This window comes from Primulina eburnea, chromosome 5 (assembly GCF_022965805.1).
Source record: "Primulina eburnea isolate SZY01 chromosome 5, ASM2296580v1, whole genome shotgun sequence".
Lineage (NCBI taxonomy): Eukaryota > Viridiplantae > Streptophyta > Magnoliopsida > Lamiales > Gesneriaceae > Primulina > Primulina eburnea.
In genome coordinates this window covers 1,117,198-1,130,190 of record NC_133105.1, presented here as the reverse complement: position 1 = coordinate 1,130,190, position 12,993 = coordinate 1,117,198, and the positions used below count along the sequence as shown (strand labels likewise).

At 36.6% G+C, this 12,993-nt stretch overlaps 2 protein-coding genes and 1 long non-coding RNA gene across 3 annotated transcripts; 1 reads left to right on the top strand and 2 right to left on the bottom strand.

Annotated features, from left to right (window-relative positions):
• Window positions 1–832: 832 nt before the first annotated feature.
• LOC140832068 (uncharacterized) lies at window positions 833–6,093 on the top strand. Its single transcript, XM_073195866.1, has 6 exons — window positions 833–1,264; window positions 1,489–1,666; window positions 2,068–4,408; window positions 4,911–4,971; window positions 5,097–5,317; window positions 5,751–6,093. The coding sequence occupies exons 2-6, from the start codon at window positions 1,531–1,533 to the stop codon at window positions 5,803–5,805; spliced, it is 2,814 nt and encodes a 937-aa protein (XP_073051967.1). The 5' UTR covers window positions 833–1,264; window positions 1,489–1,530; the 3' UTR covers window positions 5,806–6,093.
• A 1,718-nt stretch (window positions 6,094–7,811) lies between these two features.
• LOC140832067 (probable WRKY transcription factor 53) lies at window positions 7,812–9,678 on the bottom strand. The gene is made up of 3 exons (XM_073195865.1): window positions 9,023–9,678; window positions 8,804–8,932; window positions 7,812–8,582 (listed from the first exon to the last, which is right to left on the bottom strand). The coding sequence occupies exons 1-3, from the start codon at window positions 9,349–9,351 to the stop codon at window positions 7,928–7,930; spliced, it is 1,113 nt and encodes a 370-aa protein (XP_073051966.1). The 5' UTR covers window positions 9,352–9,678; the 3' UTR covers window positions 7,812–7,927.
• Window positions 9,679–12,153: 2,475 nt separating this feature from the next.
• Window positions 12,154–12,930, bottom strand: LOC140831556 (uncharacterized). Its single transcript, XR_012117895.1, has 2 exons — window positions 12,380–12,930; window positions 12,154–12,255 (listed from the first exon to the last, which is right to left on the bottom strand). It is a non-coding gene; the product is annotated as an uncharacterized lncRNA (long non-coding RNA).
• Window positions 12,931–12,993: the final 63 nt, after the last annotated feature.

The window sequence follows — 12,993 nt, the reverse complement described above, 5'->3', positions numbered from 1 at the left end:
AGTATTTCCCATTCATTTCAAATACCGTATCTGTCCTGAAATGACGTTCGCAAGATTGGAGAGAGAATAACGAGTTCAGATTAAAAGAAGAAATGGGAAATTTAAAGTTTATAAAAAAATATGCGTGGAATTTAATTTTTTCGATTCAGATATATGACGAGCAGTTGCAGTTCAACGTGCTAATACCTATAACATGGTCCCCACTCCTAATACTCTTGAAGGGGTCTACGTGGGCTGTCGCCTATCCAATTTTCAAATATTATTTTATATATATAAAACAAATAAATATTACTATTGGTTTATATTCATCTTTGCCCGACACATTTGCTAATATGATAATAATTATCATTTTTAAAAATATTTTATCGTTATATTATATATTCTAATCCAAAAAGATGTTATTTTAATGTCTTGAATTAACTTTATTCATAATCTGATAAACAATTAAATTTTATGTCCTCGTAACAAAATTAATCACGTATTTTATCTTATCAAAACAATTTTCGAATTATTACCTAAAACTATTTATATTATAACTAAACTAAATTAAATAAGCCCAGAATCTTTCTTTTATTTGTAATTATTATTTTTGGTCAACAAAGTCAAATTAAAATTTAGCCCTTAAATATAGTGTGACGATAATATCCTTGTGCTAAGATCCCATCAATAAACGTAATAGTAAAGATATAATGAATAGAAAAGCAAATTAAAATGGAAAGTCCCAAACTCAACTTTTTTTCAAAGAAGCCTGAGGAAGCTTTTTGGTAATTTGGGAAAAAAAGAAGGAATCTTGACAGTGGCTAACGGCTTGTGTCAACAAAGTTTGCATTTTCCTTTTGCTTTTCTTTTAGATATTAATATTTTTTTTAAAGTACAAATAAATATGAGGAAGCTTCTGCAATTAGTGACGAAAAACGACGTCGTAATTACGACTCCGTCGCCGAGGAAAGCAACCGAAGATAGAAAATTCGTCACTAAAGTAAAGAAATGTCGGGAATCGAGTCACCACCATATTCCTTTCCCTCCAAATCCCAGCTTCTCCTTTTCTTGGGAACCCCAAAAATCTCAGCTTTGAATTAAAGTAAAAAAGACAATAAAATAATTTTCCGTTTTTAGTCTCATTCGATATAGGCACGAATTAGCGACAGCCAAGAAAGAGAATACTGTGTTGTTTGTTTGTTCTTGGACTCCATTTTGCTGTTCATCAAAGGCCCTGTAATTTTAGAAGCAAAAGTCAAGCAATTCCTACTCTTCTTACACAGTTGTATCCTCACGTCTTGAATACGACAGCTCACTTGTTTGCATTTGTTTCATTTGAAACGTTCTGAAAATCCCCTTTCGAGTATTATTATTTTATTTTTGTGGTTAGCTGGGGCATCGTATTAATTATATTCAGGTGTGTTGGGCTTCAAGATTTATGTTGACTTTGGGAGATTATTTATTGAAATTTCTTGTTTTGATTAATTCTTGACGACCTGTTCAATTTAGACCATAGAATATTCAATCAATATTTAAAATTTGGCGAAGTAAATGGGGCTGGAAGATAGCAAGGCTGCGGAACCCGCAAAGGTACGTTTGGTTCGCTGCCCCAAGTGTGAAAACCTCCTTCCAGAACTCCCGGATTTCCCTCTGTATCAATGTGGTGGCTGTGGTGCTGTTCTCAAAGGTACAATTCGCACTCTGTCTTATTCTGTGTGCAAAGTTTACTAGAAAGGCTACTCTATATATGGTGAACTCTTAGTTTGGTCCCTTGGCTAGTTTTGTTTTTGTTCATTAGTAAAGATTTTCAAGATTATTATTCATTACTGATGAGAAAATGCCCTTGTTTGAAATATTTTTTCTCCTAATATAACGCAAAGGTAGCAATTATGTTAATTTTGGGGGTGCAAACTGTGAATTTTGATCTATGGTTATCTTTTAAAAATTAGAATGTTGATATATCAGCTGCGGGAGATTTATTTTTTCCATTGATTAGGACGAGGGGCATGTTAGAACTTGTAAATTTTCTTCTTCAAATTTTGGGCGTCTGTGAATGTAATTTTTTGATTGTTTGATGTTGCTCTACAGCCAAAAAGAAGGGGATTCTGGAAGACAGGTTGTCTGAGAAGACTGATGATTTAAAGGGGCCAAGAATCTCCGAGGAAAGTAGTACAGTTCATATTTCTGAGGTTGAAATGGAAAAACAAAATGGAACCAAGCTTGGTACGGCAGAGACGATTCATAACAAAAAAGTGTCTTCCGATGGTAGTTCCACTCTACGGGTTGAAAATGGAGAAGCAAAATCTGATTCGGAATTAAGTAGGCGAGGGAGAGAAAGGATGGCAATAATGGAAAGCAAGAGTGGTGATAATGGGTCATGTGGTTCAGGTCTGGTTCGTGACATAAATCAGGGAAGAGACCGTGATTTGAATGCCAATGGTTTGGAATATACTAATTTTAATGGTCAACATGCAGTTAAAGAATTGGGTTCTCCAATGGAATCATTAAGGTCAAGGCCATTACCTATGGAGGAACCGGATGTGGTAGCCTCTATAGGTCCTGTCAGAGGTGTTGCGGCACAAGTGAGGTTTAATCATCATCTTTACCATGGTGAGGGGCCATCGAGTCATGGAAAGAACTCTTATTATGAATATGGTGAGAGGACTAGATATCAGGATCCAGATATTGGTGGGCGAGCTAGAGTTAAAAGTTTGGAGAACGACCGAGCCGAGCTCCTAAGGAAACTTGATGAGTTGAAGGATCAAATTACTCGGTCTTGTGATGTGGCGGACATACACAAGGAAATGATTGTTCCTGACCGGAGGATGGTTTCTCCAACTCTATCCGATCATTATGGTAGATATCGTGCTACTTATGTTCAAGAAGGCTTGACTAGTTCACACGGCATAGACAAGAAGCCACTTTCTCCGTATGATTTAGAATCTCCATATTTAGGTCATATGGCTGGATTTAATCCTTACACAGATAGATATGCTTCAAGTGGTCTGGAATCATATCCTCAAAGAGGGTCCCCCCACAAATTTTTGGCACGTGGTGACACTTATCATCAAGAAATGCTTAGGGGGCGGACTCTCCAATCAGATTCTCAATACATGCATCTGCCATATAATGAGCAGTTTCCTAGTTACTATGTGAATGCCAATCACGATCAAATCATGTTACACTCACATGAAAACTTTTTCCACCAGCCTGCGTGCTCGTGTGTGCATTGTCATAATAAGAACTTGCATTTACCTCCTAAGGTTGATCACTTGGGTGTTCGTAACCAAAGGTCTCAAAATGAACCTTCTAATCTGAATTTTCATGGCTCTATAAACTCTACTCCACAGGGACTGCAGGGTTATAATTTTGGAGGCTCGGGACTGCATCAGTTGAATTCTCGGCAGTCTTTACAGATGAATTCAAGTGACATTGATTCAGAAAATATTCGTTCCAATTACCATCATCCCAGAAAGATGGCGGCAAGTCATAGAAGTGGAGGGGTGTATCGTCCAATTGCAGGTGGTGCACCATTTATTACGTGCTGCAATTGCTTTGAGTTATTGAGACTGCCCAGAAAATGCATTTCTTCCGCAAAAATGCAACACAAAATGAAATGTGGGGCTTGTTCTTCGATAATATCGTTTGAGGTTGGGAATAATGGATGCATTGGATCAGTTTCTGTGCATGATGACCAGGTTCCAAATGAGATTGACAAGGGCTCTAGTGGAACAGTGGATGAAAACTTGATATATTGGCCTGGTGATACAAATAGTGCGGATTTGAACTGTGACTCAAATGATTATGATGATTTGCAAGCCAAGTTTTCTCCAATAGACAGGAAATCTAATTCTGGTAAATCTGAGAAGCAGCAGGATCCTCTTTTTTCAACTTTAGGTCACCTCAAGAACGAGCAAAGCCCAGAAATTATCACATCAAGGAAACATGACACCTCATATACGGAGTCACCTTTAAAAGAAATCAAGTCCTCCCTAAATCCTGAATTGCCCTCTAAAGAGTGCGCCAATCATTTTTCTGATACTGAAGTGATCGGGCGATCTGATGATGGAAACAGAAGCAAGCGATCTGAGCCTGAAAAAAATGCCTTTGGTGGGACTAATTTTCGGCAAAATTCTGTGATAGAAGCAAGAGTGGCAACTGAGATGGATGTGTCCTTAAACGAATTTTCTAACAGCTGTGTTTCTCAGGATTTGGTGGAAACAAGTAAAGAAGATCACCCTAAGGTCAACAAAGGGGGCGAATCTTTCTTTGCAGGTCTCATAAAAAAGAGTTTCAGAGACCTCACAAAAAATAACCAAAGTATACAAGATGGTGGATCTCTAGTCTTTGTTAACGGGCATGTAATACCAGATCGTGTGGTCAAGAAGGCTGAAAATTTGGCTGGACCAATCCAACCTGGAGAATACTGGTAAATACACCTCGAATTAGATTTCGTTTATTTCAGTGCATTATTGTGTGTCCATCTATGATTCATTAACATATTGTTCAATAAATGTATCTTCATTATAGCATGTCATCTTGCTGTATTTTCCATTTAGGGCGTAACGAAATTTGGAAGATTGAAATAGAAAAAAGAGGTTTGGTCTGTGGCTTAGACAGGACATTGAGGAAACATTATTGACACTAGTAAGAGAACATGAGCTTTGAGAAGTCCGAGAAATAAAATAAAATTGAAGCATTTTCATGCTATTGATATAAGGTGTCAAACAGTCGTGTTCATGTAAAAGTGTTGGGTGAAGAATGTGTTTTGCTGAAACTGTATGACACGACGACTTAACTACAGTATTCATAATCCCATTTGAATATATTCACCTTGTCTTTCTCATAAAGTATCTTGAGAAGCATGGCTGCTATTATTTTCATTTCGACAAAAAACATAATGAAGATTTTGCTCTCTTTTGTTAAACCAGGTACGACAAATGTGCGGGCTTTTGGGGTGTGATGGGCCACCCCTGTCTTGGCATTGTCATGGTGAGTTCATCGAGTATCTGAAGCCTAAGATCTTCAATTCTTAAACGGGCTTAAAGTTTTTGAATTATCACTATATTTCCCTATTGAAGCAAAATTCCTGATTAAGTTAGATTGATGTTATGCAGCCAAATATTGAAGAATTCAACTATCCGATGCCAAAAAATTGTGCTGCTGGAAATACTGGAGTTTTTGTCAACGGGCGGGAACTTCACCAGAAAGATTTAGATTTGCTTACTAGCAGAGGTCTTCCCATCACACGACCACGGTCTTATAACATTGAGATATCAGGGAAGGTGATCGATGAGCGCACTGGAGAGGAACTAGATCTTGGCAAACTCGCCCCGACGTAAGAACCGCGACTTCTTTCTCGAAATACCTACTATATATGTTTGATCGAAAAATTTTCCATGCAAGCACTGACATAGGCACCTCCAAGTTTATGAATCCCTTGTCTTTTTGCCTCTTATTCACAATCCTTTGGTGGTTGGCATAATCTTATCACGGAAGCATGGAAAAGTTACTTGGGAAAACCCCTGATGAGGGGATTAATTTGTCTTGGGTAACTTAAGCCTTCCGCTCACCCAACTATCAGCCCCCCAGATACTATTTGTTAAGAGTATCTTTCAACCACCCTCCGATCAAGAATTGCTTCACTCTTTCCCCATATTCTGGCCTGAATTTTCTTATCACTTGTAAATAACCATTATTTGCCATTGCCTTTATCATCCATCAGGTCAAAATTTACACACACACAATAACAATTCTTAATATTTCGACAGGGTCGAAAGGGCCAAGCACGGATTCGGTATGAAAGTTCCAAGACATCTTGGTTAACTGCTGCGTTAGATGTAAGGCTTCTCAGAATGTTCCAGTTGTTTACATGATGCAACTGTTTGTTATAGTTAGATTAATTTCACCTATGTTATCTGTTATAAGTTGCATATGTGATATATTATCCACTTTTTCATCGTAGAATTTTTATTCGTTTTTATTGCAATCCGAGATATGAAAGCAAACGCTGTATTTGATTTGATTTCTGCAAATAGGGTGTTGATTCCAATTATTGGAGTCGGTGTTAATTGTATACAAGTGAACTCTTGAAAGCAAATGCTGTATTTAAAAGTTTTTTTTTAAGCATTGTTTTAATTAAAAATTCCACATCACACACCTGACCAAGAGTGGGCAATTGGATTGGGTTGTTCGGGTCTGGCCGCAACCCCATGGCAGCATTAATTGGATAGTTCGTTTATTTAATTGGGTTTGAGTGTAACTAATAAAAAAGAAGTTTGGTTTCAGATTGAATTTTTCAACGTTCGTCTTAAATTTGAAATGAGGTTATCGGTACTCCCAACACAAACCCATATCCGATTATGTCGGGATGTTTCCTATGTCTGTGGAAGCACCCATCGAAGATCCTTATGCTGCAAGGGAATCCGTACAGTATTTTGTTGATCGTCGGTTGGCCCGGTTCAAGCACATCAACTACCTCTGTCTTTCGATTATCAAAAACCCATTTATTTCTTGAGATCCAGAGACTCCACGATATCATAGCCAAACTCCCAAGATCAACGCCAATACCATTATCCACAGCCCAACACATTAAATCCATAAAAGGAATTGACATGGAAACTTGAAAGTAAAGGTCAAAAAAGAGCTGAGAGATGCCACACAGATTTTGAAAACTTACAAAGCCATAGAGCATGGAAGATATCCTCAGGCGATTGATGACATCTTTGGCATAAAACTGGAATCTGAACAACCAATTTATGTTTTTGGTTTCAATATGATGGTGATAAAGTCACTCACCATCATATTAGCAAACTGAACAGGAGGGACAATGATTGGTTTGAAAAAACGAGGTCGCTGTAGCCATGGATCCTGGAATACCCGAACCTGCTGCCCTGAAGCAATTTGCCAACGAAGACCTTTAGTTAATAGTTCTCGGCTCCATAAAATACTCCGCCATAAACGCGGTGGGTTATTACCAACCCCAGCCAGATGGAAATTTGATGAGGTGGATTACTTGGTTAAAAGAACTCGAGCAGAAAGAGTATTAGGATGATTTATGATCCTCCATCCCTGTTTAGCAAGTAGCGCTTGATGGAATGCCGCAAGATCGCCGTTAGTATCACCCCGCCAAAACCTCACAATGAAAGATTGAAGAGATTTGCATAGTAGGATTCTAGTGAGGCGATCTCCCAATTGTTATCTGTTTGGAGAAGTAACTGATGGATATTGATATGTTATCTGTTTGGAGAATTAACTGATGGATATTGATATTGAGTATCATTATGGTAAACAGACACCGTTTACGCAAATAGAATCAGTGTTCTAACAATGAGTAATGAGAATATGGATCAAGAGATCTGTATGCACAAAAGATCGATAGCAACAAACACTATCAAGGATAATCTCGAGAAACATATGAAATTATTTAGCATCAATGCATAATCGAAAGTTACATGTCACCTCCATTGTTACTATTAGCTGGAGGTGTATATCTACTTCTTAGGATGATGAGGTAAATTTGGTATCATCCCTTATAATTTTCATGAAGACTTGTTCAAGGCTTATATTAGTTATATAATCTTTGCAGCTTTATCTTAGGTATTTGTGGAACTGACTTTGTTTATCTGTTAAAATGTTATGGTTTATTGGTTCCTGATTGGTAATCAAAGAGCATTTGTATTTTGATGCTCCGATCTTTGATTCAATCCATATTTAAAATGTTGCCTTGGATGAAAGATATTATAGTGCCTTTTTCTCCTTCAGTTTCTAGATACGAACACTTGAACTTGCAACTTTAGAAGCTTGTTCTTCCCGGTGAAAGACAAAAAGTGTAAAAAGAACTATGAACACTGAATAAATATATGCTATAATTATCTTCCTCGGGTTTTAAACCCTTCAAAGACCACAAACCAAAGTAGCAGAAGGGCCACTTTATTTCCTATAATTTTCAACATTCAAAGTTTGAATTGGTGAAAAATTCTGTGGCGTTGAATGGGAAGTTTGGGTCGAGATCAACATGATCAATCGAGAACTCCACGCCTCCAATCGGGGAATTAGTTGTTGAAGCATGGGCCGACATTATCTCAGCAATATCAGCTTCTGAATGCTGCAAATTAGCACCTCCCCGATTGCTCTTTATTGGGTTATAAGTCCCTGTAGTGAAGTAGTTCGACTCTGATACGGCTGGAGATAAAAACAGTGGCGAATATGTTCTTAAATACGTGCCCTGGTGGTTACCATTAACAAGATCTGATAATGGAAAATAGCAATTTTCGCTGTCATAGGATGCAAATGTTGATGGAAAAGAGAAGTGGGCCGATGTTTCATTATTGTTTAAATCCTCAGTGTTGACTCTGAGGTTAGATTTCAAGCTGGAAAGTGTCTGGTTAAGCTGTTGTGGTTGATGAGAACAGTGAGAAATATCATGTTTCATTTCTTGTTTTTCAGGTGATGCTGCTGGTGGGACTGCAATAGTGGAGTGGTTGCAAGTGTGTGTTCCTCTGTAGGTGATATCAAATGTGGTTGGATCGTCATCGGATCTTTGCACTTGCTTCGTCGCCCAACAATCTTGAACCAGACGGTACGTACATCGGTAGTAGCTCCTACAAAATGGATCCATTTGCATCAGTTTTGTTCGGATAAGAACAATATTATATAGGAACAAGTGTGCCTTTCGAAAAAAAAATCTAGTTCAAGGGACGGTTGTCCACCTTGTGCCTCTTGTTGATCACCGCCCTCCTCACGTGTGAAACACTTGGTGAGTACAAGTGTGCATGTTTGTTTAGTGAATAAATGCGTTCCGAGTAGGAAACAGAGAGTATACCTCGGATATTTAGCTCCCAAAATGTCCTTTTGCCCATACTTTCTCCAACTAAATCCATCATCAGTAGGGCCTTCAAGTCCACTTTCAGAGTTAACTTTCACTTGTTCTGTCCAAGTGGGCTGCAGCTTTCTGTCATATTAAATCAAGTAACAGAGTCAACACACACGCACATACACACAAACAATTTCAAATAAATTTCCATCTTTATTTAAATTTCACCTTTTCTTTGAGGGAGTCACGTAATCCTGATGATCCCCGAAATTCTTGTTCAAACCCTCACTTCTTGGACTTCCATCAACCGATACTGAAGACTCGAGCGCAACTGATGTTGCCGCTGCCATAACAACTTGATCTTGCTGTTTTGATCCTGTCCATTTCAGAATCAACAGAGCCTTCTCATAAGAAGACAAAATCCTCTGCATTAGCAAGTCTTGAGGTTGGTTTTGAAACGTCGTGCACAGATGAAACCGAAGCTGCTTCGCTTTCTCCATTCCTTGAGTGAGCTCATTGATAAGTGTATTATATTCCCAGTTCACAGGACTCTCCATTTCTTGTTTTTTTCCTGCCTATTCTCGTGTAGGAAATATGGATTTATCTTTGAACAAATCTCAGTCGATCACTTGGCACTACGGAACAGCAAAACAGTATAACTATTCAAGTTATACAGCAGAATCAGTTTTCGTTCATAAATACCAGGATCTGGAAAGTTCAGAAAATTAGGTGACTGGATAAAACAGCATGCATAGGACTAATTGTGGGCACTTTCACTTTTTTTAAGGCAGTTTTTTCTGCTGTGAAGTAGGGTGTTTTGGATGTTACATTTATAGGAAAGGAGAAGGGGTGTAGGTATATATATATATATATGTGTAAAGGAAGGCTGACGAAGTAGAAAGTGGAAGCTTTTGAATTTAAAGAAACCTGAGAAAAGAAAAGAATGAAGGGAGTGTTGAACTTTGACCGAGAAACCGAGTATTTTTTCTGCGTGGACCAATCTTTGGTCATAAATCTTATTCATAAATAATGGGATAGTTAGGAGAGTAGCGAAAAGTCAAGTGCAGACCAATTCAAACCTCTCTTTTCCCTGCTACTCTTTACGCAGAGTAAGTGACACGGACGTCTCAATTTCTAGTAGGCTTGTAGAACGGTTTAGATCAAAGAGTCACCAGTGCCATTCACAACTAGGTTGAATTTAGACTGAAGAATTTGATTTGGGAAATATGTGACACAATTTAGATAACACGTGTTTTTTAAAGAGTTATAGTAATTATTATTGAAATCATATAACTGGATTTCAAATTTACTTCAATTTTGTTCATCCAAACTAGCAAATCAATGAATTTGAAGTTATTGAGTTTAAAATCATCATCTAAAATCACATAAAATTCAAAATTTTATTTGTATTTTTTGCAAAAAAATCAACGTGTATCTAGTCAAGATTCGCCAAATTTATCTCCTCAAAATTATTGTCGCCTCATTTTAAGCTTCTAGCATAGTTCTGAAGTTTAGATTAAAGAAAATCGCATTTTATTTGTGATTTATTGAGTGTCAAGAAGCATAGGATAATAATTAAATTAATTAATGTACTTGGTCGGAAAGTTTTCGAGTCATTAAATGAATTTAGTAAGAACATCTCTGACTCAAAAAACTAAAAAATTCGCTTGGCAATAAAAAAGTTTAATCAGAAGTTTGTATGGGAGGTGTTGACCTAATCTCACATCTTTTGTATGCTAATCATTTTTAAAACTAGCATGCCTATGCTCACGGTTCTCGTTGAAAATTTATTGAGTAGTTCTATTGTGAGACGATCTCACGAATCTTTATCTGTGAAACGGGTCAACCCTATCGATATTCACAATAAAAAATAATACTCTTAGCATAAAAAATAATACTTTTTCATGGATGACCTAAATAAGAGATATGTGAAACCGTCTCACACAAGTTTTTGCTAAATTTATTTAAGTATAAATATCAGTTCAAAATGTGCTATTCCCTTCGTACGATAAAGTTTTGAATATAACCCTAGTTTGGATTGAATAAATTCTTTAAAGACATTTATATAAAATTTCTTACTTAGCTCGCGATAACATGATTTTCTATATAATGATGATGAACTCGCAAATCGCAATCTTTATACTTGTATGTATATTGAGTATGAATCACGCTAGCCTATGATAATAAGGTAGTGGACGAAAATATATTTACGTAACAGACAAGACCTATAATAGAAAGAGTGGAAAGTTCAATATGACCAATTCAAAACTCAAAAAAAAATCAAGTGTGGGAAGAAAATGGAGTCAAGTATTTAATTTTGAAGAAAGTGATGGATTTTTTTTTATATAATAAGGCAACAAGAATCTTCAAATGCCGCGTTATTTGATATCATTGAGTAAATGAGTGGGCCACGATCGGTGGGTCGCTCGTGTTCCCTACCCATCACGACGTTGTTTTGCACATGTAAAATGAATCGAGGAGATTACAATTTCTTTTCTTTTTCTTTTTCTTTTCTTTTTAAAAAAATTTTACGATCTATTTCTGATGAACAAGAAAATTGAATTCTAGAAATGAACCTTCTGTAGTATTTTTTTAGAAGATTGACCTTGTATCACCAAATTAACGATTGATATATTTTGACAAACCTTAAAAAGGGAGTGTATTCTTAAATCTATAGATTGTAAAATATGAGGACCAAATTTTGCGAAATTTATAAAAGTTACTTAAATACTCCAGAATAGTTAATTTCTAATGAATTAAATCTTTTTTAATTACTTAAAGGAGTTTATTAAAAAAAATATGCATGAACAAACATAAGGATATTTAGGAAAATGGATCTAATCGATCAATATTATATGTCGAGAACATTACATAAGAAAAACAAGACAAATAAAATTACATATTCTTGTGAAAATCCAAAAAGCACAAAACCCCCTGTACAAAATAACAACCTTTTACACCACCTAGTTCATTAAAAATCAAGTATATTTTCCTCATTTGAAGGGTTTTTTTTGTCTGATTTAGCAAAAAATAAACGCAGGGTTGTAATTTTGTACGCAAGAACAAGATAAGACGTGACTGAAAACGATTTTGTTTTATGCGCATTTCATTTACAAGTTGGATGGTTACTCTATTTCGTCTAGAAGAGGCATTTATGTGGATGGACTAAACATCAACTTTAAACAAGTTTGTAGGAAGCTAATGTTCGATCACAAATTGGTAACATGATTATCTTGTTTAATAATTTTTGTATGAATTAATTTCTTGATAATTGCTTCACATACCATTATCCTCGTTTAAATTGTGTTTTTGACATTTAAACTGTGTTTTCTATGGGAAGGGGAGACTGCGATATCAGATTAACTAGGCATGAAGTGAAACACGTGATCGAAAGTTTTGAAAATCATTTCATACAGACGAGACAACCTCTCTCGGTCCTTCAAGGCGCCCGTCTCTTAATTCTGCATCCACAAAATATAAAGCTCAGTGGTATTTTAGTGCTATTGAACGATCACTTCAGATTCCCGATAAATGAATAATAGTAACGACAAAGATCGGGGGTGGAAAGAGTCGCACTGGGTTCACCTTTCTTTTAGACTTTAACCGCTGCTCGAATTGTGGGTATGGGTATCTTCCATGTTCTTCACGTGTTCCCGCATTTTCTGCATACAATTTCCTCCACTCCCTTCTGGTTTTTTAATCTTCTTCTTCTTCTTCTCTGTTTTTAAACCATATTGTGCAGTCCCAGTGGACGGAAAATTCTGCTTGCGATTATTTGCGACAAATTCCGGGTGTTGTTGATGAGTGAATATATTACGAGCGGATCGCACCATTTCCTTCACTTTGTTAGTAAAAGAACGCTCGTTGTTATTATTGGTTTTAGTTTGCTCTGAGGGCCTGTGGTTCTTGATTGAGGCCATAGGATGAAAATGAAGGCAAATAAAGCTCTGCTATTTTGGTTAGTGAATACGGTTTGAATGACTTATCTTACATATAAATAGTGATTATTGGAATAAATTAAGACACTCTCTTGCTTTGTGTTAAATCAGACTTTGCATCTACTTTTACTAAACGTATAGTAATGATGCCAAGTTTTAGCATCAATCTAGTTGAAACTTTACTTGATTCGATGTTTATAATATGTCATGGACCAATATTACTGACACTAATATTAATTTACACATGAAGTGGAGTGAATA